The sequence below is a fragment of the Prionailurus bengalensis genome, chromosome E3 (genome assembly GCF_016509475.1).
Source record: "Prionailurus bengalensis isolate Pbe53 chromosome E3, Fcat_Pben_1.1_paternal_pri, whole genome shotgun sequence".
Lineage (NCBI taxonomy): Eukaryota > Metazoa > Chordata > Mammalia > Carnivora > Felidae > Prionailurus > Prionailurus bengalensis.
In genome coordinates this window covers 16,496,535-16,522,420 of record NC_057357.1, presented here as the reverse complement: position 1 = coordinate 16,522,420, position 25,886 = coordinate 16,496,535, and the positions used below count along the sequence as shown (strand labels likewise).

At 47.4% G+C, this 25,886-nt stretch overlaps 1 protein-coding gene and 1 pseudogene across 3 annotated transcripts; both read right to left on the bottom strand.

Moving 5' to 3' along the window:
- Window positions 1-4,564: 4,564 nt before the first annotated feature.
- On the bottom strand, window positions 4,565-14,347 carry ASL (argininosuccinate lyase). 3 transcript variants are annotated; one of them, XM_043559898.1, is made up of 17 exons: window positions 14,242-14,347; window positions 13,977-14,031; window positions 10,454-10,648; window positions 9,996-10,079; window positions 9,696-9,752; window positions 9,455-9,552; window positions 8,181-8,258; window positions 8,013-8,090; window positions 7,501-7,553; window positions 7,092-7,154; window positions 6,799-6,913; window positions 6,541-6,625; window positions 6,394-6,453; window positions 6,039-6,122; window positions 5,110-5,190; window positions 4,857-4,963; window positions 4,565-4,752 (listed from the first exon to the last, which is right to left on the bottom strand). In XM_043559898.1, the coding sequence occupies exons 2-17, from the start codon at window positions 13,986-13,988 to the stop codon at window positions 4,608-4,610; spliced, it is 1,395 nt and encodes a 464-aa protein (XP_043415833.1). In that variant the 5' UTR covers window positions 13,989-14,031; window positions 14,242-14,347; the 3' UTR covers window positions 4,565-4,607. The 3 variants fall into 3 exon arrangements, with proteins under 3 accessions (XP_043415833.1, XP_043415834.1, XP_043415832.1); XM_043559899.1 differs by having other exon boundaries at window positions 13,977-14,134; window positions 14,242-14,333; XM_043559897.1 differs by lacking the exon at window positions 14,242-14,347 and having other exon boundaries at window positions 13,977-14,180.
- A 10,193-nt stretch (window positions 14,348-24,540) lies between these two features.
- On the bottom strand, window positions 24,541-25,522 carry LOC122472064 (annotated as a pseudogene).
- Window positions 25,523-25,886: the final 364 nt, after the last annotated feature.

Sequence of the window (25,886 nt, the reverse complement as noted above, 5' to 3'; positions counted from 1 at the left end):
GTTAAGCAGCCGACTTCAGCTCAGATCATGATCTCATGGTCTGTGAGTTCAAGGCCTGCACTGGGCTCTGCACTGACAGTGTAAAGTCTATTTGGGATTCTTTCTCTCCCTCTCTCTCTGCCCCTCCCCTGCTCACAATTTCTCAAAATAAATAACCTTAAAAAAAAAAAAAAGAACTGTTAAGCAAAAAGGAACTTGATAATTTGGGAAATTCTCAGTCTATCTAGATTGCAAAAGATTCTGAAATTAGAAGATTCACTGTCAGGCAAGCATGCTTTAGGGAGAAAACCTACAGTGTGGCTGAACCTTTTGCTAGTGCCTGGAGATCAAAAGACCAGAGCACTCTGGTGTTAAGAGTGCTCTTTGAAGAGATCTGGCAGATTCCCAGATCCCCTCAGATATCTCAGCAGAAGTCAGGAATAGAGATGTGATTATCTAGGAAAGATCTGTAGAGAAATCCCTTGTCTCATGAAGTGAACTCCCCTGACATAGACAAAGCTCTTGAGAATGTTACATCAGCAAAAACACTGCTAGCGAGGCCTAAAAGGAAAAGAGAGAAAAGGAAATTAAGGAAGGCTTTCTGATTTTCCTCAAACAGGAAACAGGGTCATATATTTACACGTTACTCAATGGTAAAGATGCGCTACCCTTCAAGAAAAAGGAACGGTCATTCCGCAGGTGGTGGTACAGGCCCAGGGCACAGAGCTTAAGGACAGAGAGGATTACAGGGATCCCCTGCTTTTCAGAAGTTTGCCTTATGCCACTTCACTTTTAAGTTTATTTCTTTTGAGGGAGAGAGCGATTGGGGGAAGGAAGGGCAGGGAGAGAAGGAGACAGAGAATCCCACGCAGGCTCCTCACTGTCAGCACAGAGCCTGACTCGGGGCTCAAACTCAAGAACTGTGAGATGGTGACCTGAGCTGAGATCAAGAGTCAGAAGCTTAACCGAGTCACCCGGGCACCCCTGTATCCAACTTCTCTTTTATGGAAGACCTACATTAGTACCTGTTTTCACTAACCAAAAGAAATCCAAAGATTTTTGCTTTCAAGAAGACAAAAAAAAAAAAAGCAAAATTAGCATTTTGTTTTGCTGTGAGCCATTACAGAGGTAGCACGTACCCAGAGCAGTGAGAGTGGGCATCACCAAGCTCCTTCCCCGACAACTACACTCAGCATCTCAGCATCGAGCCGCCATAGCTTTGAGCTGTGTCTATGAGCATCTGTGCTTTGCCTTGATTTATTTTGGGCATCCAGTAGCAAGATATGTGGTAAGGTATCAGAACAGCCTAGGAGAGGTTATTTTTGGGGGCCTGGGAATGATCAAAAGTTTTCCATATAAATTAATGGTAATTGCTTTATCACTTTATAGCATTTTGGCTTATGAAAAGTTTCATAGGAACACCGTACTTTCAGAGACCAGGGAAAATGTATATTCACAGGCCTTGAAACCTAATGGAGTGTTCTGGGTTGGATTTCAAAGTTGCTTGGAACTAGTGATTCCTTTTTCCCTTCCATTTTCTTCCTTTTCAAATTGAAATGCCTCTAAGTATTATCTTGTGCTTAAAGAAGCGTTATATTCTGGGATTAGATTATTTGTTTCTTGAATTTGTATGTGTGAACTCTAATCCAAACCACAATCATAAGAGATTCACAGATTCATGGATAGAGAGGAATTTTGCCCCAGGATGGATCAGACCCAGAGTCTCACCGTATCTAATTTAGATGACTTAGGTAATGAGATATGAGACTTCTGAGCTGATAAGATTTAGAACTTGCATTGAGGCTCTAAGGGGTTGAGACTTTGGGGGAACATAGAATGGAGTGAATGAATGTTTTGCATGTGGGATGGACATTAATCCTTGAGAGCCAGACAACAAAATGTAGTAGACTGAATGAATCCCCAGTGTCATAATCCCCAAAATATGTCACCTAACATGGTAAAAGGGACTCTGCAGATGTGATTAAGGATCTTGAGATGAAGCAATGATCTTGGTTTATCCAGATGGATCCAGTAAAATCACAAGGGTCTTTATAAAAGGGAGGCAGAGAGGTCAGTCAGAAGATGCAACAAAGGAAGCAGAGGGTCAGAGTTAGAGATGGCAGTTATGCTGCTGGCCTTGAAGATGGAAGGAAAGGGCCACAAAGCCAAGGAACACAGATGGTTTTTAGAAACTGAAAACTACAAGAAAAGATTCTTCTTTAGAACCTCTGAAAAAAAAAAAGCATAGCCCTGCTGACCCTTGATTTTGTCTCAGTAGAACCCATTTCAGACTCTGACCTCACAAAGTGTAAGATAAATGTTTATGTTGTTTTATGCCACTGTATGGGGTAATCTGTTACAGCAGCAATAGGAACCCAATACAAGGTCACACTGAGCTTTGGTGTAAATAGCCAGTTGGTGCCAGAATAGAAAGAGGCAGACACAGGGCATAACTCAACCACGTATGGACAGTCTGGAGAAAAGTTACACAAATTCTTGTTCTCCCTGAGACAGGAGAGACTCCTTCTTTCTGGTCAAGTTGGACCGCATGTGTCTAGGCTCACATGTGGAAGGCTGGTTCCAGTTAAGGAGAAACTTTTAATAGGAGTGTCTGAACGTAAAGCTCCCACTTTAGATTGGGGTGTGCCCCACTGTTGGAGGTGGTATGGCAGGATGTATTATAATTACTATTTTAATCCTATCTGCTGTTTGATGGACATAAATCCCTTCATTTCTGAGACTAGATTTTAGGCATTCTCTGGATCAGCACTTTGACTCTAGCATGTGCAACAAGCATCTGGTGAGTTTGTTAAAATGCAGATTCTGGGGCTCCTGGGTGGCTCATTCGGTTAAGCAGCTGACTCTTGATTTCGTCTCAGGTCATCATCCCAGGCTTCGTGACATCGAGCCCCACATGAGGCTCTGTGCTGACGGTGTGGAGCCTGCTTGGGATTCTCTCTCTCTCTCAAAATAAATAAGATAACATTTAATTTTTTTAAACATTTTTATTTATTTTTGAGACAGAGAGACAGAGCATGAACAGGGGAGGGTTCAGAACAGAATCTGAAACAGGCTCCAGGCTCTGAGCTGTCAGCACAGAGCCTGACGCAGGGCTCGAACTCACGGACCGTGAGATCGTGACCTGAGCCGGAGTCAGCCGCTTAACCTACTGAGCCACCCAGGAGCTCCAATAAGTTAACATTTAAAAAATAAATGAAATAAAATAAAATGCAGACTCTGAATCAGGTCAGGTTGGGACCCAGGTGAGGTGCTGGTCTGTAGCAACTCTGGGTAACAAGATTCTAGAGACCAGTGATTTTCAAAGTTGAACGCACATCAGAATCACCTGAAGGCCTTATGAAAACAGCTGGGCCTCACACAGAATCCGATTTAATAGGTTTCATTAAGGCCTGAAAGTCTGCATTTAAAAATTTTTTTGTTTTTTTTTTTCTTTTTTGAGAAAGAAGAGGGGGGAGGGGCAGAGGAAGGAGACACAATCTGAAGCAGGCTCCAGGCTCTGAGCTGACAGCACAGAGCCCACCGCAGGGCTTGAACTCACAAACCACGAGATCATGACCTAAGCTGAAGTCAGACGCTCAATCGACTGAGCCACCCAGGCACCCCTGAAAGTCTGCATTTTTAAACAAATCCCCAGATGATGCGGAGGTGGGGAGGAGAAACCACACTTCCAGAGCCACTATTCTAGAACATTCTGTGACCCATGGCTTTGGCCTTTTTTGGAATTTGGTGTTGTGTCCCCACTGCTGGAGTTTTGGTTCTTTAGTTTACCGTGTTTCCATTGCTCGTGGAAACACGTGGGAGGGCTTATTCATTCTTCCTTCAGTTTAGCTTTGTTCTTAATAAAACATAAATTTTAGATATTTCTTACCAGGATTTTGGTCAGATCTCTGCCGGCTCTGGGGACTCACTGCTATTGAACATCTACTGTGTGCCAGGCCTGGCCTCAGGCCCTTTGCAGACCAAATGTAAATCTTTGACTGCAACACAGGGCAGGCTCCTCCTATCTGTGGCCCTCACCTCATGGTCAGTGCTGGGAGTTTATCTGTACATTACTCTCTAGGGTGAAGGAGACATCTTCACCTGTGTATGAAGCTCACCTAGTGCGTGGCATCACACGCTACCTGGATGACTGATTTTACCACCAAATACATCATTCCCCCCACGAGAACACAGGACACCCTGTAATCATGCCTGATTGTTCAGGAAAGGGTCGGTGAGCACGGGGAGAATGTGAGCAGGGGAGCCTGGGGGACACTGGAAGGAAGGATAATGAACAAGGACTGAGTTAACCAAGCCCATCAGGTGCCACCAAGGTTCCAAGGAGGCCAAACCTCCCAAGACACCCTAGACGGGAGGTCACTGTGTTGCCCTGCGGTGAAGGGTGTGGGGCCCAAGCAGGGTAGGGGCTCTAATGAGGACAATCCCCTCTCCTCCTTCCCCACCCATGACTCTGTCATCCCTGCCTATTTTCTCCACTATCTTGATGGCCCCTGCTACTCGCTCAGCAGACCCCTGGAAGCCCGCTGCTGAGGGAGATAGGCTAGGCAGGACACGAGCAGCAGTCTCCTCTTGGGCCCACTTTATTTGGGAGCAGGGTGGGGAGGGCTCTAGGCCTGCTGGGCCCGCAGCAGTGCTCGCACCTGGCCGATCTGCCAGTCGACACTGGCACGTGCCGTGCCACCCAGGGCAGCATACTGTTCCACACTGTGGCCGTAGTCCCACACATGGCTCACATCGCCTGAAAACAGAGGGCTGGGGGAAGGAGGAGGAGATGGGCCAGGGCCCAGCTGGGCCACCGGGGGCCTCAGGGGCCCAGGCCCACCTCCTGGGAGGCAGCAGAGGGAAGGGGGCTGTACCTGATGGTCTGCAGCTCCTTCAGCGACAGCTGGTTGAGGGCCACCCCCTTGGTCTCTGCCATGAACACAGCTTTCCCAGAGGCCTCGTGGGCCTGGCGGAATGGCATCTGGGGGAGCCAGGGCGAGGGCCGCACTGACTCGGCCTTCCTCTGCTCCCTGTTCTGTCCATGTCCTCCCCCACGACCCCCAGCCCCAGCCTGGGCAACACCCCCATCTCCTGGCCCCACGCCCACCCCTGCCACTCCACACTTACCCCTTTGCGGACCAGATAGTAGGCGAGGTCAGTGGCCAGCATGTCAGGACTAAGAGCCCGTGCCATGTTCTCACGGTGAATCTGGGAGACGCCAGTGGTGGCGGTGGTGAGTCCTGGGGACCCTGGGTGGCGAAGCTGCCAGCCCCAGGCCCACGGCCTACCACCACCCCCATTAGCCAGGATGTCCCCAGCCTTGGGCAGATCCACTCTGATCCAGCCTACTCTGCCCTCTCTGCTTGAGCCATTTTGTCATCACTATTGATAATGTTTCAGTGTGCTACTAGGGGTTGCCGGCCCTTTTTTGGAGTCCTTAGCTTTAGCACACATCAGAACCAGAATACACCAGGGGGATGTATAAATCACTGGGCCCTACCCCCAGAGTCTCGAATCCAGGAGGTCTGGGGTGGGACCTAGGATTGCATTTCTATTACATTCTCAGGTGCTGCTGAGGCTGCTGGTCCCAGGACTACAGTTTGAGAAACACGGCTTTGAGACACATCCTAAACTATTTAAGAATGAAATTATATGATGGGGATTTGCTTAAAAATAATGAGGTGGTGGGTAGTGGGTAAAGATAGCCAAAGCAAAAGCAAGCCATGAGTTGATTATTGTTGAAGCTGCATGTTAGTCCATAGGGGTTCATGATACGTTCTCTCAACTGCACATCCTGAAATTTCCCATAGTAAGTGATGAAAAAAGAAATCTGGTCAGGCCAGTTGATGGGACCCCTGGAGTCTAACCCAGTTCCATTCTACTGTAGCTAGCATCTTTCGTCACTTCAGTGTTCCCAGGGGCAGGAACAAACACATACCCACCTCCCCCCTGCCTCAGATCTTCTGGACACATCAACTCTCATCTCCTCTCAGGATGGCCTCCTGGCATGCCCATCCCAGAGTGTAGGGGCCGAGGGAAGAGGGGGGGTGGCTTGCCTGCAGTGTAGAAATGACGCCAGTGGCCACTTGGAGGACGGCACTCATGGTGTCTGACACTTCAAATACGGCTTCCTTGTCCTCCTGGGAGGCACGTGGCAGGAAGTGAGAGCCCAGCAGCCTTGTCCCCCAGCGAGGCATGCCCACTGCCTTCCACTGGGAACACTCAGCACCTCGTACAACCCACACCAGCAGGGAGGAGAGAGCTCTCAAGGGCAGTCAAGGGCTGGGTACATAGGACAGAAGGTGGCAATTCTGTGAACCCCTGCCTGGATGTGCCAGGGCCCTGAGAACTGGGATACAGTGTATGTGCAGTGTGTGGATGGGCCCCTCATCCACAGCCCCAGCCTCCCACCTGTAGGTCCTTGTTGTAGGTGCTTGGAAGTCCCTTGAGTGTCATCAGGAGCCCAGCACACTGAAGGAAGAGTGAGAAGCAGGAGGCTGGACCTCAGGACCCTCCGGGTCAGCCCAGAGCCTTGCCCCCACTCCCTGCCCTGCTCACCCGCCCAAACACGCGCCCCGCCTTGCTCCGGATCAGCTCCAAGCTGTCTGGGTTTTTCTTCTGGGGCATCAGGCTGCTTCCGGTGCTGGGGACAGAGATGCTGAGGCTGAGAGGGCTCCCCTGCCTCTCGGCTGGTGTGCTGTCTGGATCAGGGGATGTCCAGCAGCACGCAGTCCAGGTGTGCCCAGGGGGTGGCAGGGGGAGGAGGGAAGCCGTGTGCCAGGTGCAGAGCTGGGGTAGGGCAGGGCCCGGACTTACCTATAGGCATCTGAGAGCTGCACAAAGCTGAATTCCTTGGTGCCATAGAGGATGAGATCCTCAGCCATCCTGCTGAGGTGGGTCATGCACAGTGAAGCCCAGAACAGGAACTCAGCTTGTGGGGAGAAAGGGAGAGCAGGCCTTCTGGTCACCAGGCCTCTCTTGTTCCTCGCTCAGTCTGGAGAATCCCCAGGTGGGACCAAACTTGGGGTGGGAGGAGGCTAGAGGACAAATTAGAGCACAGTGCAGGGGAGTGGCCCCAGGGGACAAGCGGGCTGGCCCCCAGGACTCACCCACAAAGTCTCGCTCACTGGTGGCATCCATGCTGTTGAGAGTGATGGCCCCAAAGTTCAGTTCTGGAGGACAGGGAAATGAGGAAGGCAATAGGGCTGGGCTGGAGGGAAAGAAGGGGCCTCCTCTACCCCAAACCAGGTTGCCCAGCCACCCCCTCCTTAAGACCCTTTCAGGGAGGAGAGTAGGGAGGGGCAGGATATGGGGGTTGGGTCGCAAGAAGGAAGCAAGAGCCCTGAGACTCCCCAGCACAATGCACCCTGGCCACAGGCCTTCTCTGGCCTCTCTAGCCTCAGTGTCCATAGGTAATAAATGCAGTTTTCAACCAGACTCCTGCCCTCTCCAAGTGTGTGTGGGACCTGGCAGGTGCTGAGGGGGATCTCCCTGGGGAGGAGGGGCAGGGCACCTCACCTGCTTGGAGCAGCTCACGGTCCACGCCCAGAGGGTTGCCTGCAATGGCCCCACTGCAAAAATAGGCGATTCCAGGTGACCAGGGCTCCTGGCAGGCAGGCCCTGGCACATACACACTTGCACACCCAGAGCCAAGCCCTGATTGTCAGGGCTGCCACCGAGTCAGTACGGGTGACAGAACACTTGTCCCCACGGCGGGGAAATGGTGGGCTGTGGGCAGCTGGATGGCTCTCCGGAACCTCTCTGGAGGTTAAGCTCTGACATACTCACTAGCCTGGAGGTTAAGCTCTGACATACTCACTAGCCTGGTTGTCCTCATCTTAGAGAGAGCTGGGGGGTGGGGTTCCATGCAGGGTTCCCTCCCTTCCACAGAGGAAGAACCCTGGACAGGGAAGACTTTCTGTTCTCCTCTGTCTTTCCTGGTCCCTCCTCTTCTGTGGATCCCCAGGGACCATGTGACATACCAACCACTACCCCCAACTAGGCCCTCAGAGCACTGGGGCCTCACTCACCTCCCCAGGGGCAGGACGTTGACTCGCTTCTGTACCTCCAACAGCCTCTCAGAGTCTCTGGTCAGTGCCACGGCATGGCTGTAGGAAGGCAGGGGGCAAGAGGGTCAGGGCATCCTGGGCCCTCCTTTCCATCACAGCCCCTCCATGATGCCCCCCCGACCCACCCACCTCAGGATCCAATGGCTCCAGCGAATGGGCTGAGCCCTCTGCAGGTGTGTATACCCCGGGAAGAGGACGTCACGTTCCCTGTGGGGGAAGAATAAGGCAGGGCCTGAGGGGCTCAGGAAGTTCAGGAAAGGACTGCCTGTGACACCTGGGACCCTGCAGGCCTGGCCCCTACAAGGAAAAGCAGGGCAAGCCTACCAAGGATCTGCCTGCACAAGAAACCAAGGGATCTCCTGGGGACAAACGCATCATAAAAGAGGCAGCCAGAAGTGGGGCGATCCAAGGACTAGGCCAGTGCCATGGGGCCTCCCAGGAGTAGGACTTTGGCTAGGACCAAAGGTGATTAAGTCTTCAGCGCTGAGCAGAGGTGAAAGCAAAGGAGGAGACACATGGTGGGTACTACGTGGCGGGGAGTCATGTTTGTGCGCACTCAAGTAGCTCCCAAGGACTCTAGAAGAGCCAGGGGCACTTTAAAGTGGGTAAGGCAGGGGCACACAGTTCTGGCTTATTTTTGTTTTTAATAAGCAGCTTTACTGAGATATAATTCACACACAATTCACCCATTTAAACTGTACACCTTAGCTACACTCATCAACCACATCAACTTTAGAACATTTTCATCATCCCAAAGAAGAAACCTTGTAGTCATTAGCAGTCACTCCCTATTTCTCCCAGCTCCCCCAGGGTGACAGTTCTTATGCCCTTGTTTTCCCCCAGGTGGTAAGGTGTGTGAAAAAGAGGTCACAGGGAGCTGGGAAAGAGGAAGGGTTAACCCTATCTCTGACACCAGGTAGGGACTTCTCGGCAGCAAAGTAGCCAGGTCTGCAAGGAACAAAGCCAGCGCCAAAGACATGAGGCCACAGAAGCCAAAGCTTGGGATGAGGCCATTGGGAAGCAGCTTTGGGGATGGGGGGTGGAATGGGGACATAGGGCATAGGCAGGCTAAAGAGTGACCGTGGCTGCCCCAGGCACAGCCAGCCCCCTTCCTCGGGCTTCAGGGCACCTGCCTAGTGGCTTAGCCTCCTGCTTATGAAGCCACAAAGGGTGAGCTCACCCTGCCTGCTGAGCTTGGCTGGCATGGGAGTAGCAAAGAGCAAGAAATGCCCCCATTCCTGGCTGCTTGCCTCACTTAGTCTAGGAGTTCCAAGATGCCCATGAACCCCAGGCTCTCCGACCCTCTTCACCTCTGCCACCTAGATCTGCCTGTCTTAGGGGAGAGGAGCCCCCGGCTGCCCTCATGCCCCTCTCTGCCACCTGGGTGTCCATGGGAGACTCACGCCTCTGCCCGATCCACCATAGTTCTGATGAGCTCCCAGAGGAGGGCGGAAAGTTTAGAGCAGTTCTGTCGCATCCACAGCCTGAGGTCTGTGACCACCTGTGGGGAGGAGAAGGCAGCACTCAGGGAGACAGATGTGTTGCTTCGCTGGGGAACCAGACCACTGCTGAGCCCCAAATCTGCCTCCTGGGTCCCCCAAGATTGGGAAGGCATGGGGCATGGGGCAGAAGAGCTAGCAGCACCTGGTCATTCCGACTTCGTCCCGTGTGCAGCTTCCCTGCAGTCTCACCGATGAGCTCCTGGGGGTGGAGGGAGGCATGGGGTCAGGGTCTGCCTGCTCGTGGCCCAGTGGGGTCAGCCCAGGCACGCCCTGGTTCCTCCCTCCCTACTCCTGGTCCCTGCCGTCTCTGCCCAGGTCGCCTGTTCTGGGGTCTGGCCTGCACTCTGCCAGTGATGAAAGGAACAGAATGATGGCGCTTATGCTCCAAGTGACTAAGGGCCAGGTGAAGAGGGGAGGCCAGGGGGACCTGAGGGGGTCGTACCTTCAGACGCCGCTCATTGGCCGTGTGAATATCTTCATCATTGGGGCTGAGTTTGAAGGTGCCCTGAGCCCACTCCTCAGCCACCTGTAGCAGATGGCAATGATCCCAGGGGCCAGGCATCCACAGTCAAAGGGCCCCATCCCTGGTTGCTTGCACTCCCACTCTGATCACTGACTGTCTCTGTATAGGAGCTGAGTCCTGGGGGTGCTCCACAGGAACAGTGAGTGTTCCACAGGGGGTGCAGTCACCGCCCCCAAGGGAGCAGCTCAGGCCCAGCCATCCCTCCCCCATGAGCCACGGGCATTAAAGGATGAAGAGAGACAGTTTAAAGGGCACCTCGACATTTAATCACAGGAAATGACATGCATGGAGAGCACTGTAACCTGTGCTCGGGACTTGGTAGGGGCCTGGGACCACAGGGAGGAGCTCTAGGGTGGCCCTTAGGGTGGAGAGAGTACCTTGTCAAGTCCATGGAGTATCTGGTCCATCTCAGCCTTGGTGAGGAGCCCCGCCTTTTCCAGGCCCCGGCTGTAGGCCTTGCTGCCCTGCACATCCACCTCCCACAGGTGCCGGTCATAGGCAATAGATGAGTTGAACTTCTCCATGATGGGGTCCACTGCTCCCACAAACCGGCCACCCCATAGCTTCCCGCTCTGGCCAGGAGAGCAGGAGCAGTTAGTGTCCTCCCCACCCTTGAGGACAGTGACTCTCACAAAGGGCCTGCAGGAGAGTTATGAAGTCTGATGGCAGTGGGAACCAGCAGGCAGGGTTATTCTCGCTGGACAGACAAGGAAACTGAGGCTCAGAGAGGATCGGGAACTTGCCTGAAGTCACTCAGGGAGTCAGTGTGTGAATGTGGCTGGACACTGAACTTAGGGTTCTTTCCTACCATGTGACACTTCGCTAAGGAAATGATGGCAGGGTACAAGACACCCTGAGACCACAGCAGAGTTTCTGGGACCTTTTGTCACTGACCAAGGGGAGAAGTCACTCTGGAGTCCAGAGTCTGAATCCAGCTGATATTCCAGCGCTAACGATAAGAATCCTGGCTAACATGTAGTGCATTCTCACTGTGTTCCAGGCATAACTTTAATTGCTTGGCATGCGCGGACGGAAACTCTCTGAAGCAGGTACCAAGTGTATCCTTGGGGAAACAAGGGGAAAAGCAAGGCACAGAGCAGTTACACGGCTTGCCCTTGCTGGGGGCGGTAGGGCCAGGACTGTGGCCCAGCTATCTGCAGCAGAATGCAGGCTCTAAACCCCACATTCCACCAGGGCTGCTCTGATAGCCCTGATACCCTGAACTTTTGTGGCAGGGACAGGCAAGAAGCACCTGAGGGGCCCCATCAGGCTCAAACGACCAGCATCTCTTTACCACAGCTTGGGGTGGGGCCTAAGATCCCAACCCCCACCACTCCCTTGGAGAGCACCTCTGACACATTTGTTATCATTGGCTTTCTAGAAGGTCACTAGCTGACCTTCTGTCCCTCCGGGAGCCAAGGGCAGAGGGGTGGGACAGAGACACCTCTGTTTTGAAAGAGGGCATAGGCCACAGCATATGACAGATGGGGAAGGGGTACAGAACACATGGGGAGCTGCCTTAGCTCCCAAAATGCCAAGGATTAGGAGAGTGTTGCCTGGGTGCAGGTAGGCATGTCACTTCTCTGCCAACTTTCCTGTGGAGGGGGAGTTTATAATGGCCTCTGGGGACCTATGTCCTCCTCTGTCCCCCTGCAACGTCCAGGACCTCTCCCAGCCACCTGATTGTGGGCATGTTATACAACCTCTCTAAGCCTTGGGATTACCGCTCTATAATATAAAGTCAAGAGTAGTACCTACCTGATAGACTTGTGAGTATTTCATTAGATTAAATTTACTAAGCTCATACATAGCACAGTGCCTGGCACTCAGTAACCTCTCTTAGTAAGGGAGGGGCTGAGGGCCGCTAGAGCCAGGCGGCGCTTTAGAGCCACTCCTGGTTCTTGTGTGCACCATGGGGGCCTCCACTGTGCTCTGGCCCCAGACTGTGAGATGACCTCCTCACTGCCCAGCAGCCTTGGCTGCCAGAGGACTCTGACCTGCAGCAGCAGCCTCCACCCCCCTCAACCTTTTGAGCCAGATCCATCCCTTACCCTCCAAGCCTAGATCTCCACAAAGCACCACGTGGGTCCCTGTCCTGACTAGTGGGGCCAGCAGGCCAGGGCCAACCAGCCAGGATGGAGAGCCAGCCCACCCCCCTCAGCCGGGAACCTGGCACTGCCTCTTCCAGCAGGCCTCTGGACTCCCTGCCTGGGTTGTTAGTAATAACAACTACTTAACAAGTGGGGCTGCAGCCAAACCAATTAGTACCAACCCACAGGACGGCCTGGGGCCAGCAAAAGTCACCTGATGCTCTGGTCTCCTGAAGGCAGCCCACTCTGTATTGGGGCCAAGCTCCTACCCCACTGGCAGGCTTAAAAAGACCCCAGATGGAGGTCAGAATGAGGTGCCATCATTTGGGCTCTGAAGACGGGGGTGGGGGGTGGGGTGGGGGTGGTGGGGAGGGGGTGGGTGTCTAATGTGCGGGGAGAGAGCACTCCTCTAAGCTAGAACACATCAGGGCCAGAGTGATACCTTTGGAGCAGGACTGCTTGGGGTTGGAATGAATGAGCAACAGCCAATTTAGAATGCACAAGGGAGGGGCCCCTGGTGGCTCAGTCAGTTGAGCTTCGGCTCAGGTCATGATCTCATGTTCATGGGTTCAAGCCCCGCATCAGGCTCTGTGCTGACAGTTCAGAGCCTGGAGCCTGCTTTGGATTTTGTGTCTCCGTCTCTCTCTGCCCCTCCCCTGCTCGTACCCTGTCTCTCAAAAAAATAAAATGAAACGTTTAAAAAAAAAAAAAAGAATGCACAAGGGAAATAACCTGTTGTTACTGTATCATTAGCCACCATTTATTGAGCACCTACTATAGTCCAACAACTTGGCCCTGTGCTAGGCATTCTACATATGCTATTACACCCTCCTATCAAGTGGGCCCTGTTACCCTGGGAGATCAAGTGACTGCTTCAGAAACCAAATTTGTTTGCCTCCAAAGTGCAAGCCCTGATCCAGAAACTAGCAGGGCAGGCATTCTTATCCAGTCTATTCAAATGGACAAACTGAGGCCTAGAGAGAGGAAGTGACTTGTTAGCTAATGAGGACCAAAAAGGACTGGAACCTAGATCTCTGGTTTCCCAGACTCCAGGTTCCTTCATTGGCATCAAGCCAACAGCCCCTTTCACCGGAAGGGTTCAAAACAATGACCTCATGATCCAGTACCTTACAGAGGGAGGCGGAAATCTATTATTATTCCCATTTGCCAGATAAATCAACTGAGGCCCAAGGAAAAGAACCTGTACCTAGGACTCCTGCCACTCAGTGGTCAGGAAGAGAACCCAGGAGCCCCCTGGCTCTAAAGAAGAGAGGCCAGTGAGACAGGAAGCCACCAGGCACTGGGGCCACTGGGGCCACAGGGCATGGTCCCCTACCTCCTGGTTCTTTCCACAAGCCAGAGTCATGTGGACTCTGCCACCTAATGACAAGTGCTACAACAGGAGAAGGGGCGCAGGGTGGGGACTGACAGAAGGACATCGGGAAAGCAGGAATGAAGAGGTGAGGAGGCTGAATCAGTGGGCAGCTCCTTTCTTGCCCCCTCGCCGGAAGCGCTGTCAGGCCAAGGCCACCTTCGCTAGCAGTGTGGGTTGGTGAATGCCACACAGGCCCCTGGGGAGCGGGGAGGGGGAGAGTAGAAGTCCGCGCAAAGATCTTTCCCAGGCTCTAGCAAGTGCTCCAGGAGGAACCCACCGCCTGGAGCCAGAGGAGACAATTACCGGCAGGGTGGCCGGCGGCGCGTCCGGCATGGGGAAATCCCGTGTGCAGGTCAGGGCCCTGGCTGGATCTCAGAGCGCCCCTCCCCCTCGTTCGGAGACTCGGAGGACCTGGGTCCCCGAGGTCCCACTCACCTCCGATGCCATGTTGGGCGGTTCCTCGTCGTTCAGGAGCCTCGGTCGTCCGGGTCTGGAAGACAAGCCAGGACTGACGACCTCCTCCGACCCCTGGGTGGAGTCCCTCGGGCGGGGCGGGCTCTGGGCTCCGGCGCGGCGCTGGACCCAACGCAGCCCTGGGGAGGCGGACGTGGGCAGTGCCTAGGGCGCGCCTCACGGTCCTCGGCGTCCTCCGCTCCGCCCGCCGCGCGCGTCCCTCCCGTCCCGCCTGCCCGGCACTCACCACCTCCTGGCCGCGCGGTCACCCTCTAGCCAGCCACCTGGCGGGGGTTTTCTGGCCCAAGGAGCGTCAGCCCCTGCCCGTCCCTTGCCCGCCTCCTGGCGGCGGCCGCACCAATCCCAGGCGGCCTGGCGAGGTGGGCGTTGCCTCCACCCTCCAACACCGGCTGTGGGCGGAGCCTTCTCTGGAGTGGCTTAGGGTAGAGCGGCCCCCAGGGCGGGGTAGGGGCAGTGAGGGTGGTGCCCGAGCGACAGCGCTGAGGGCAACAAACTGTGCCAGGCGTTGGAGACAGTGGGCTAGGCCTAGCGGGCTCACAGGATACATAAGGTGAAAAGGCCTGCCCGATCATTCATTCATTCAACAAACACGTGCCTGGCACCTCAACTCGTTTGGGCCAGGTAGAGTTAGACCCTAAAGAAAAAGATACGATACCTGCCTCAAGAAGCCCTGACAAAGCTTGGACAGGTGTTCTGGGAGCATTTAAGGCAGCGTGGAAAGGGTGTCTACTTGGGGTACTCAGGGAAGATTTCCTTGATCTGATCAACTATTTAACAGAAACGACAAGCTGGGTTCTAGGCGCTGGTGGCACAGCATCCAACTTCTGCCCTGCAATGGCTTCTGGTGATGTCCCCTGAGTTGGGTCTTGGAAGAGGAGAGTTAGCTCCCCAAAGAAGAGGATTAGAATTTTCCCTGCAACGAGAGTAGCCTGGGCAAAGCCTGGGAGGCCAGAATGTGAATAGCCTGCCTGGAGAACAGGAAGCGGTCAGAGTGGCTATAACAAAGGGACAGGAGTGGGGTGGGCAGGAGCGGTGGGAAGTAGGTTGGGGCAAGATTACGAAAGGCTTTGAATGTCAAGAGAAACAATTGGGTCTTGGTCCTGTAGATCACAGAAACCAACAGACTGGAATCACTTGCAGTTCCTAGAATGTATTAGGCTGATTCAATCCTTCTTAAATGCTCTTTCTTGTGCTTGGAATGCCCTTCCTCCACTGTCTCACTATTTCCCATTTATTCATTGGTATTCTAGCCAAGCATCATCAATGTCATCAATGTCAGGGAGATTCCCAGATGACCCAGATATCCAGCTCTGTGGTCGCACTGGATCCTATAGATGCATCTAGTAGTCTTTCCCTAAATTGGGAGCACTGTAGTTTTGAGTTCTGGGTCTTCTTCCCTACCCAACTGAGAGCTCCTTGGAAGCAAGTCCTCATCCCCTTTATCCCTGTGACCCCCCAGCCATTTCCTGTCTTCTCCCACAGAAGTCCCATAACTGGGCTGCATCAGGCCACAGGTGGACAGAGATGTGGAAGCCCATGAAACCAGCTCTGAGCCATGTGGTCCTCTAAACTGCAACAGCATTGTGGCAAGTCCCTGGGATCTACCTGCTGGGGTCTGAGGCCTGACATAGCTTCCTGGGAGGCCAAGTGTGAAAGCCAGCAGTACTCTGCAAACATGAGCTCACATCCCTGAATATCAGGCAACACGCAGGGACCAACGCTCTGGCAAATGAATTGAGGCTGGAAAGGGAGTCAGGGAAGACGTCTGGGAGCAGGGCTATAAACACAATGCATAACACAGGTAGTACTGTAACTATAACACCTAACACAGTGGCTCAACTGGTGCCAGACTGTGCTAAATCCTTTACACGATCGATCTTCCTTCACAACAGTCCTGTTTATAGATGGAGAGGCTGAAGCTGCAAAGGGTTAGGGATTAGTGGACTTGCCCCATGGCAACCAGTTAGAAAGAGACAGTCTGGCTGCCCACACATGACAGAAGAGAGACTGTGACCCCAGGTTTGCTTGCAACAAATAGCAAGCTTGTCCTGTGTGGAGGTCCCTGCAGGGTTGGGGAAGGGAACTCAGGAGAAGGAGGAAGACAAAGAGGTAGCATGAAGGCTTGTGAAGAAAAAAACCCAGACGCATCAAAAGAGTCTGCAGCTAAGACCCTGACGGTAGACACTAAAGTGGGCATGACCCTTTATATTGAGGAAATGTCCTTGGCACTTAGGACTCATGAGAGCAGAGCAGCCAAGTTCTCTTAGAAAAAGCTGAGAACCCCGAACAAAACTTTGGGGAGCCTGAGAGAGGCTCAGAGAAATGTGCCTGCCAGTGGCCAGTCTATAATCAGCACAGAGAAGATAGATAGGAAGGACAGGTCCTCTCTAACCACCAGGAGGCCATCATCTGCTACCTGTAGTCCATAGAGAGGTCAGACAAGGGATCTGAAGAGTGACTATCTCAGACTTTCAAGAGACAACATTCAGTCCATACAATGGTCTAGCCACTCCTGCCCCAAGTAGGCTGTTTAGGGGACCCTAAGGTTGGTGTAGGAGCATGACTAGAAGGAAGACTGGGCCTTGGGTCATGGTGGAAATAAGTTGCAAGAGCCATATTCTTGGGGGCCTCTTTGATGACCAGCAGACTCAGCTTCCCTTCAGACTTCCAGAGTGTGGCTGCTAGAGTTTGGGGACCGGGTGAGTCCATTCCAAGGGAATTGCTAGGGTTGCCTAATCCTATAATGCAACAGAAATGGTAACTGAGATTGGATCAAATTCTCAAGCCTTAATAAATGAAGCCGCACAAATTCACTTCCAGAAGACCCAGACTAAAAGAAAGGCTAAGGGAGTTCTTCATGCTGAAGGGAAATGACTTAAGATGAAAGCTTGGGTCTACAGGAAGGAATAAAAAGCACCAGAAGGGGCATCTGGGTGGCTCAGTGGGTTAAGTGCCCGACTCTTGATCTCAGCTCAGGTCTTCATCTCAGGATAGCCCCACATTGGCTCCATGCTTAGCATGAAGCCTACTTAGAAAATAAACAAACAAACACCAGAAAGAGCAACTATGTATTGAAGACTTTATTCACTCTTCTTAATTTCCTTAAAGACAAATGAGTAGGGGAGCCTGCTTCGCTCAGTTGGTAGAGCCTGCAACTCTTGATCTCAGGGTGTGAGCTGGATCCCCAACTCACTACTTTTAAGTAGAGATTACTTAAAAATTACTTTAAAAATGTATTGTTAGTTTTATAGCAAAGTGGAAGAGGATACTAATGGAATTATACTGGTGTAAGGTGGTTATGTTATACATGAAAAGATATACTAATATCAATTCAGGACAAACTGGAGTAAGTTAAGGGTTCATAATGTAATCCTTAGAGCAACCACCAAAAAAAGATACATCTAAAAACCTAAAAGATGAGATAAAATGGAATATTAAAATATTCTTGATCCAAAGGAAGTCAAGAATAAAGGAAACAAATACAGATAGAAAAAAATAAGATAATAGACTTAAACAACTGTATTAATAATTACATTAAGTGTAAATGGGTTAAACACTTCAATTAAAGGCAGAGATAAAAGGCAGAATGCATTTAAAAAAGTAAGATCCAACTGTATGCTGCATACCAAAAAAATCACTTAAAACATAAAGACTTAGACATAAAGACATAAAAGGGATGGAAAAGATATACCATTTAAGCACTAATCATAATAAATCTGGAATGGCTGTATCCATATAAGACAAAGTAAACTTTAAGGCAAGAAATATTACCAGAGATAAAGAGGGTCATTATATAATGATAAAAGTATCAATTAATAATTAAGTATTAACAATCCTAAATGAGTATGTTCCTAAAAACACAGCTTCAAATTATATGAAGCAAAGATTAAGGATAAATAAATAACTCCAAAATTATAATGGGAGATGTTAACATCCCTATCTCTATGATTGACAGAACCAGTATCAGAAAAACCAGGAAAGATATCAGTGATCTAAACAAAATTATCAAGTAACATGACCTAATTAACATTTATAGAACATGCCACCCAACCATGGCAAAATAAATTATCAGTGCCCTTTGGAAGCAGCAGAATGATGATGATAATTTTTGTATGTAAAAAATGACCTTAAAAATATATTACAGTATAAATATATACTATGGAATATAACTCAAGGTATAAAAATAAATGAACTATTGATACATGCAATGACTTTGCTGAATTGCCAGGATATTATTCTTAGGGGGAAAAAAAAGTCAGTCCCAAAAGATTACACGTTGTATGATTCTACTGATACGACATTATTGAAATGATGAAATTTTAGAAATGGAGGACAGAGTAGCAGTTGCCAGGGGTCAGGGATGGTGGGGAGGTGGTTATATAAGGACAACATGAGGACTCATGGTGTTGGGACTTTCAGTATCTTAACTTTGTGATGGGTACATGAGCGTACACAGGTGATTAAATTGTGTAGAACTTAATACATATATAGGCACACACTAAAAAGAGTACAAGTAAAATAGGGAAATCTGAGTAAGATCATTGGATTATATTAATGTCAATATCCCAGTTGTGATATACTATAGTTTTGCAAAATGTTACCACTAGAGGAAACTGAGCAGAGTGTAAAGGGATATTTCTGATCATTTATTACAACTGCATATGAATCTAAAATTATCTCAAGAAAAATTTCAGCAAGAATATATTACAAAATCCATTCACATTCACTTTAGAAAATACCTACAATAGATAATGACATGAGGTTATGTGTGGTGTTTTTTTTTTTTTATGTTTATGTATTTATTTTGAGAGAGAGAGAATGAGCAGGAGGAGGGGCAGAGAGAGGGAGAGAGAGAATCCCAAGCAGGCCTGATGTCAGGCCCAATCTCACAATGGTGAGATCATGACCTGAACTGAAATCAAGAGTCTGATGCTTAACTGACTGAGCCACCTCGGCACCCCTAAAATCTAAGAACTTTTTAAAACATAACCTCAGGACATATGTCATGAGTTCAAACTCCACATGGGGCTCTGAGCTGACAGTGTGGATCCTGCTTGGGATTCTTCCTCTCTCTCTGCCCCTCCCCACTTGCACTCTCTCTGTCTCTCAAGATAAATAAATAAAAACTTAAAAAAAAACTTCTAATCTTTTAGAGATACATACTGAAGAATTGTTAGGTGAAATGATTTATCTGGGATTTATTTTAAAATGCTCCAACAATAAAAAGTAGTGAAGTTGGTAAGATATAAGATTTGCAAAATGTCAATAGCTGTTCAAGTGAGTATTTTTGAAAATTTCCAGGTGTTGGGCACCTGGGTGGCTCAGTCATTAAACATCTGACTTCGTCTCAGCTCATGATCTGGCAGGTTCATAAGTTCAAGTCCCACATCAGGTGAGCTTGAGCCCTGAATTGGGTGACCACCAGGGCTGTTTCAGGTAAAATTCAAGCCCCACTTGAGGTGAGCCCTGCGCTCTCTCTCTCTCTCTCTCTCTCTCTTCCCCTTACTCACCTGTGCCCTCTCTCTCTCCCAAAACAAAACAAAACTTGTTAAAATGTTTAAAAGTGTTTAAAAAAAAATGCTCACAATCCCACCGTTAAAACCCTAATGGACCTGGATATACACAAAGGTATGTGTGTATATATATATACATATATATATATGTGTGTGTGTGTTATATTATATATAATACACATATATAGTGTATATATTAGCTTTATTGAGATGTAACTGATATACAATAATACAAAAATATTTAAAGTGTACAATTTGATGTGTTTTGACATATACTTACACCCATGAAATTAACCATAATCAAGGTAGTGAATGTATCCATCATACCCAAAAGGATCCTTATACCTCTTTATAATCCCTTCCTCTTGCCTCTCCCCCATCCATAACTGAGAAACCACTGATCTGCTTTTTGCAATCATATTAGTTAGCATTCTCCCGATCTATCTATCTAATCTGTTTTTGTCTGGCTTTTCTCACTCAGCATAATTACTTTGAGATTTATCCATGTTATTACATGTATCAATAGCTCAATTCTTTTTATTCCATTGTATGGATATGCCCCAGTTTGTTTATCCGATGTCTGTTGGTGGACATTTAAGTTGCTTCCAATTTTTAGCTATTACAAATAAAACATGCACGTACAGGGGCGCCTGGGTGGCTCAGTTGGTTAAGTGCCTGACTCTTGATTTCAGCTCTGGTCATGGTCTCAAGTTTGTGAGTTCCAGCTCTGAATAGGGCTCTGTACTGACAGTGAGGAACCTACTTGGGATCCCCTCCCTCCCTCTCTCTACCCTTCCCCAGCTTGTGGTCTCTCTTTCTTTTAAAATAAATAAATAAAACTTTTAAAAAACGCATGGCAAGTTGTTCTATGCACATATGCTTTCATTTCCTTTGGATAAATACCTATGAGTGGGATGTCTGGACCACATGGTAGGTGTATGTTTAATTTTTAGGGACTTACCAAATAGTTTTGAAAAGTGTCATACAGGTGTACTTTTCCCACCAGCAGTATATGAGAGTTTCAGTTCTGAACATCCTTGTCAACACTTCAAATGGTCAGTCTTTTAATGTTAGTCACTCTTATGGGTGCATAGTATGTTTCATTAATGCTTTAATTTGCATTTCCCTAATGACTAATGCTGAGCATCTTTTCATGTGGTTATTTGCCATCCAAGTATTATCTTCTTTGGTGAGGTACTATCTTGTTTTTTCTTTGGTTTAACAGCATTTTTCTTGGAGCAAAAGTTTTTAATTTTGATGATACAAGTCCCTTATCAGATGTATGATATATGATCTGCAAATATTTTCTTCCTATTCTTTAGATTGTCTTTTCACTTTCTTGTTTGTATTGTTTGTAGCAGAAATGGTTTTAATCTTGATGAAGTTCAATTTATCCATTTTTTTCTTTTGTTGCTTGCACTTTTGGTGTCATATCTTAGAAAATATTACCTAACTCAGTCATGAAGATTTACTTTGTTAATTTTCAGTTAAAATTTTCTGTATGGTGTGAGTTAGGCATCCAATTTTATTATTTTGCATGTGAATATGCAGTTTTTTTGGTACCATTTGTTGAAAAAAACTATTGTTTTCTCCCCTTGAATTATTTAGACGCTCTGGTCAAAAATCAATTGACCTAAATGTAAGGCTTTATTTCTGGATACTCCATGCTACCCCATTGACCTGTATGTCTACTTTATGCCAGTACCATACTATCTTGATTAATGTAGTACCGTGGCAAGTGTTGAAATTGGTAACTGAGTTTTCGAACTTTTTTCTTCCTTTTCAAGATTGTTTTGGCCATTCTGGGTCCCTTGTATCCTCATATGAATATTATAATTAACTTGTCAATTTCTGCAAAAAAAGGTCAGTAGGGATTTTGATAATGACGTATTGAGTCTGTAGATCAATTTGGAGAGTACTGATATTTTAACAATATTAAGTCTTCCAGTCATGAACACGGGATGTTTCTAATTTAATAAGATCTTATTTAATTTCCTTCAGTAATATTTTGTAATTTTCAGGGAACAAGTTTTGCACTACTTTTAATAAATTCATTCCCAACTATTTTATTCTTTTTGATGTATTATAAATGGAATTGTTTTTCTTAATTTCATTTCCCAACTGTTCACTGTTAATATATAGAAATCAATTGTATTTCTATATATTACATTTGATTTCTATATATTGATTATATATTGTATATATAGAAATACAATTGATTTCTATATATTGATCTTGTATCTCGAGATCTGTCGAATTTGTTTATCCAGCAGTTTTTTAGTGGATTCCTTATGATTTTCTACATACAATGTCATGTCATCTGCTAATAAATAGTTTTGCTTCTTCCTTTCCAAACTGAATACATTTTTTTTTTTTTGCCTAATTACTCTGACTAGTCCCTCCAGTACAATTTTTTTAAATGTTTATTTACTTTTGAGAGAGACAGAGACAAGAGAGACAGAGCACGAGCAGGGGAGGAGCAGAGAGAGAGAGGGAGACACAGAATCCAAAGCAAGCTCCAGGCTCTGAGCTATCAGCACAGAGCTGGATGTGGGGCTCTAACTCAGGAACCATGAGTTCATGACCTGAGCCAAAGTCAGAAGCTTAACCGACTGAGCCACCAGGGTGCCCCCCTCCAGTACAATTTTGAATAGAAGTGATGAGAGTGGACATCTTCATTTTGTTCCTGATCTTAGGAGAAAAGCATCCAGTCTTCTACCACTAAGTATGGTGTTAGATGTAGGTATATTCACTTCCTAGCATGGCCATAAGAAAGTACCACAAACTGTCACGGCTTGAAATAACAGAAGTTTATTCTCTCACCGTTCTGAAGTCCAGAGTTTGGAATGAAGGTGCCGACACGGCCATGCTTTTTCTGAAGGCTCTAGGGAAGAAGCCTTCTTTGCCTCTTCCCAGCTTCTGGTGATTCCGGCCAGTCCTTGGCATTCTTTGACTTGTAGTTGCACCATTCTGATCTCTGCCTCCATCTTTACATGCCCTTCTTTCCAGTGTCTCTTCTACGTCTTTGTATCCAAGTCTCCCTCTCCTTTTCTCTTAGAAAAATACCAGTCATTGGATTTAGGGCCCACCCTAATCCATTATGACCTCATTTTCACTTGAGTACAATGCAAAGATCCGATTTCCAAATAAGGTCATATTCACAGGTCCTAGGGGGGCTGGGACTTGAATATATTTTTCCAGGGGGATGGGTGGTGGTGGCATAATTCCATCCACTACAGTCAGGTTTTCATAGATCCCGTTTTCTCAGGTTCAGAAAGTTCCCTCCTATTCCTACTTCATGGTTATTTTTCTTTAAACCATTGGTTATTTTTTTTTTAATGTTTATTTATTTTTGAGAGAGAGAGAGAGCACAAGTTGGGGATCAGCAGAGAGAGAGGGAGACACAGAATCTGAAACAGGCTGCAGGCTGAGCTGTCAGCCCAGAGCCTGACACGGGGTTCGAACCCATGTACCATGAAATCATGACCTGAGTCAAAATCCGATGTTTAACCAACTGAGCCATCCAGGTGCTCCACCATCAATTACGTTTATAGAGATTTAAATAGTAAAAAAGGGACGCCTGGGTGGCTCAGTCAGTTAAGCGTCCGACTTTGCCTCAGGTCACAATCTCACGGGTTTGTGGGTTCGGGCCCTGCATCGGGCTCTGGGCTGATGGCTTGGAGCCTGGAGCCTGCTTCGGATTCTGTGTTTCCCTCTCTCTCTGCTCCTCCCGAACTCATGCTCTGTCTCTCTCTCTCAAAAATAAATAAACATTAAAAAAATTTAAAAAATATATATAGTAAAAAAAAAGTCTTATGTATTTACTTATGTAGTTAGCATTTCCTGTGCTTTTTATTCCTTTGTGTGGATCCAGATTTCTATCTGCTATTATTTTCCTTTTGTCTAAAGCATTTCCTTTATTTTTCTGTAGTACCAGTGATGAATCCTTTCAGGTTTTGTACATCTGCAAATGTCTTTATGTTACCCTGTTGTTGTTTTGAGAAATATTTTTCCCACATATGGAATTCTGAGTGGACTTTTACCCCCAGTATTTTAAAGATGTTGCTCCACTGTCTTCTCATTTGCATTGTTTCTGATAACAAATCTGTCAGCCTTATTTTTGTACCTCTGTATGTAACATGTCTTTTTTTTTTCCTCTAGCTGTTTTATATATATATATATATATATATATATATATACACACACACACACACATATATTTATATATATAATATATTACACATATACATATACATATATGTATATTACATATATACATATATGTATATGTATATTACATATGTATATATGTAATATATTATATATATTTACATATGTATTTATATATAATTTTTAGAGACAGAATGCAAGTGAGGGAGAGGGGCTGGGGGGGGAGAGAGAGAGAGAGAGAGAGAGAGAGAGAATCCTAAGCAAGCTCCATGCTCACCGCATGGGGCTCTATCCCACAACTTTGGGATCATGACCTGAGCCAAAACCAAAAGTGGGAAGCTCAACCGACTGAGCCACCCAGGCGCCCTTCCCTCTAGCTGCTTTTAAGATTTTTTTCTGTATCATTGATTTTGATACACCTTGGTGCAGTTTTCTTCATTTTTCTTGTGCTGGAGATTGTTGAGCATCTTAGGTGTGTAGATTTATAATTTTTAATATTAAGAGACCTTTCCACCCTCTTCTTTCTCCTCTTTTTTAGATACTCCAATTATTTGTACATAAGCATGAAGTGTCACACAACTCATTGATGCTCTTTTATTTTGGGTGATTCTATTTCTTTCTGTGTTTCATTTTGGATGGTGCCTATTTTTATGTCCTTAATTCACCAGTCTTTCCATCTATAATATCTAATCTCCTGTCCATCCAATTCAGTATCTCCAATCTTGTAGTTTTCTTTCCTTTTCTTTTTTTAACACACAGCTGTTAGTGCATCTTTAAAATATCACAACGAAGTCTGAAAAATCTGGCATCTTGTGGTTTCTGTAGCTGGACTAACTTAGGTCTTATTCATTAGCCTGCTGAACTTTTTCTTTCTCAGAAACAGATACCATCCAGAAATTTTCTGATATCCTTTTTTTAACTCTTGTGGGTTGCTGAAACAAAGCAGCTGAATTTGATGTAAGTTCAATGTCATTTCCTTCAAGAATTAACTGATCTTTCTGGGGAGATACTGAACAGGCAATGCCTGACCTCATCTGAACCCAGCAAACAGATGTATTTCATATTTCAACAAGAGAACCATTCTCCTGAATAACAACATTGATGGGAAAGTGAACATACACATGATGTGGGAAACAAAGACAGAAGGAAATGGCAAATAAAATTAAATTTCCTAATAACCTGCAGCCTGCTGGCAAATACTTGAGGCAAGCAGAGGTTTCTCCAGGAACTCCCTGCTATCTTAATGCTAATACTTTGCCAGAAGGAAAACCAACCTTAGCTTGACAATAGTATCCTCTTCTTTAGCATATGAAAATCTCATTGGAAGCTTCACCTTGACTTTACCTCCCCCAGCTCCCTATTAGATAACCAGTTTCTTTTCATGGTCTTGGGGCAGCTCTTCCTGCCCCTGGGTCCTGTCCTGTGCTTTAATAAAATCACCTTTTTGCACCAAAGACATCTTCAAGAATTCTTCCTTGGCTGTCGGCTCTGGACCCCACCACCCCACCATCACCCCTAGAAAAACTCAACACACAGACTTCATCTTGTAATGGAAACACAGTGTAACACTCTTGACCATGTTTTTTGTACATGACTACGATAGCGTGAACAGTAGCCACTTCCTTTATATTTCCCCACCATTTGTCAACTCGGAGCCTCTTCTTTTTCTTTCCAAGGAAACTGAGTTCTATATTGATGTAGTTGAAGTCCTTTGACAGGTTTCCTCTGGGGGCCTTCACAGTAACTAATAGTATAGCCCTTCAGAGTGATGTCAATGTTTTCTGGAATGCTGAAGGTCTGCTTGAGAATGATCTTCCTTCTCATGGTGGATGCAGCAAAAAAAAACAAAACAAAAAACAAAACAAAAAACCCTCAAATATTTTAGTTTTCAACTCGAGAAGTTTGGTTTGGGCTTTTCTTAAAAATAATGTTTAGTATTTTTTTGAAAGAGAGAGACAGAGCGTGAGTGGGGGAGAGGCAGAGAGAGGGGGAAACACAGTATCCCAGATAGGCTCCAGGCTCTGAGCTGTCAGCAGATCCCTACACGGTGCTCAAACTCACAAACCGTGAGAACATTACCTGAGCCAAAGTTGGACACTTAACCTGAAAAGGAAAGCTGGTGAATGCAAATAAAAAGGGCCAGCCAGATATCCAAGGCCAGAAACTCACTTTGCATGCCTTTGACTTC

Coding starts and splice junctions, on each gene's coding strand:
- ASL (XM_043559898.1), bottom strand. Junction 7,155..7,500: donor CCGTGAGCTGCTCCAAGCAG/GTGAGGTGCCCT, acceptor CCTGTCCTCCAG/AACTGAACTTTGGGGCCATC. Junction 6,454..6,540: donor CGGGGCGCGTGTTTGGGCGG/GTGAGCAGGGCA, acceptor CTCTTCCTTCAG/TGTGCTGGGCTCCTGATGAC.